The sequence below is a fragment of the Tupaia chinensis genome, unplaced genomic scaffold (genome assembly GCF_000334495.1).
Source record: "Tupaia chinensis unplaced genomic scaffold, TupChi_1.0 Scaffold142100_1, whole genome shotgun sequence".
In the NCBI taxonomy this organism is placed as follows: Eukaryota; Metazoa; Chordata; class Mammalia; order Scandentia; family Tupaiidae; genus Tupaia; species Tupaia belangeri.
In genome coordinates, this window is record NW_006201951.1 from 1,287,216 (window position 1) to 1,287,577 (window position 362).

The 362-nt window shown below is 67.7% G+C and overlaps 1 protein-coding gene across 1 annotated transcript in view; it reads right to left on the reverse strand.

Moving 5' to 3' along the window:
- Positions 1 to 362, reverse strand: part of CAMSAP1 (calmodulin regulated spectrin associated protein 1) — a gene marked incomplete at its 5' end in the record, with an annotated part of 37,714 nt that overhangs the window by 10,286 nt on the left and 27,066 nt on the right. Inside the window, 1 exon segment of the mRNA XM_027766289.1 lies at positions 32 to 362. Within this exon segment, the coding sequence (XP_027622090.1) occupies positions 32 to 362 (331 nt within the window).

Below are 362 nucleotides of genomic sequence, written 5' to 3' on the forward strand. Positions count from 1 at the left end.
GCTCATCGGCGAGGTGGTGCTGAGGCAGGGCCTCGAGCGGCCGCTGGCGTCGTCCTTGTCCTCATGCTCCTTGACCTTCATGTCCTCCTGCAGCTTGGCCGACTCCTCCTCCCCGCCGTACCCCGTGATGACCACAGGGTGGTCGTCGCCCAGGAAGCTGTGCACGGCCTCCTCCATCTCCGCGACATCGGAGCCAGAGTCCTGCCGCAGCAGGGTCCAGGGCTCCGAGTCCCGGGAGCTGGGGCTCTCTGTGCAGCTGACACACAGCCTGCCCTCAGGGTCCTCGTCGGCCCTGCTGAGGTGCAGGAAGAAGCCATCGGCAGGCTGTCCCCGAGGTGACGGCTCGAAGCTGCTGACGGCCA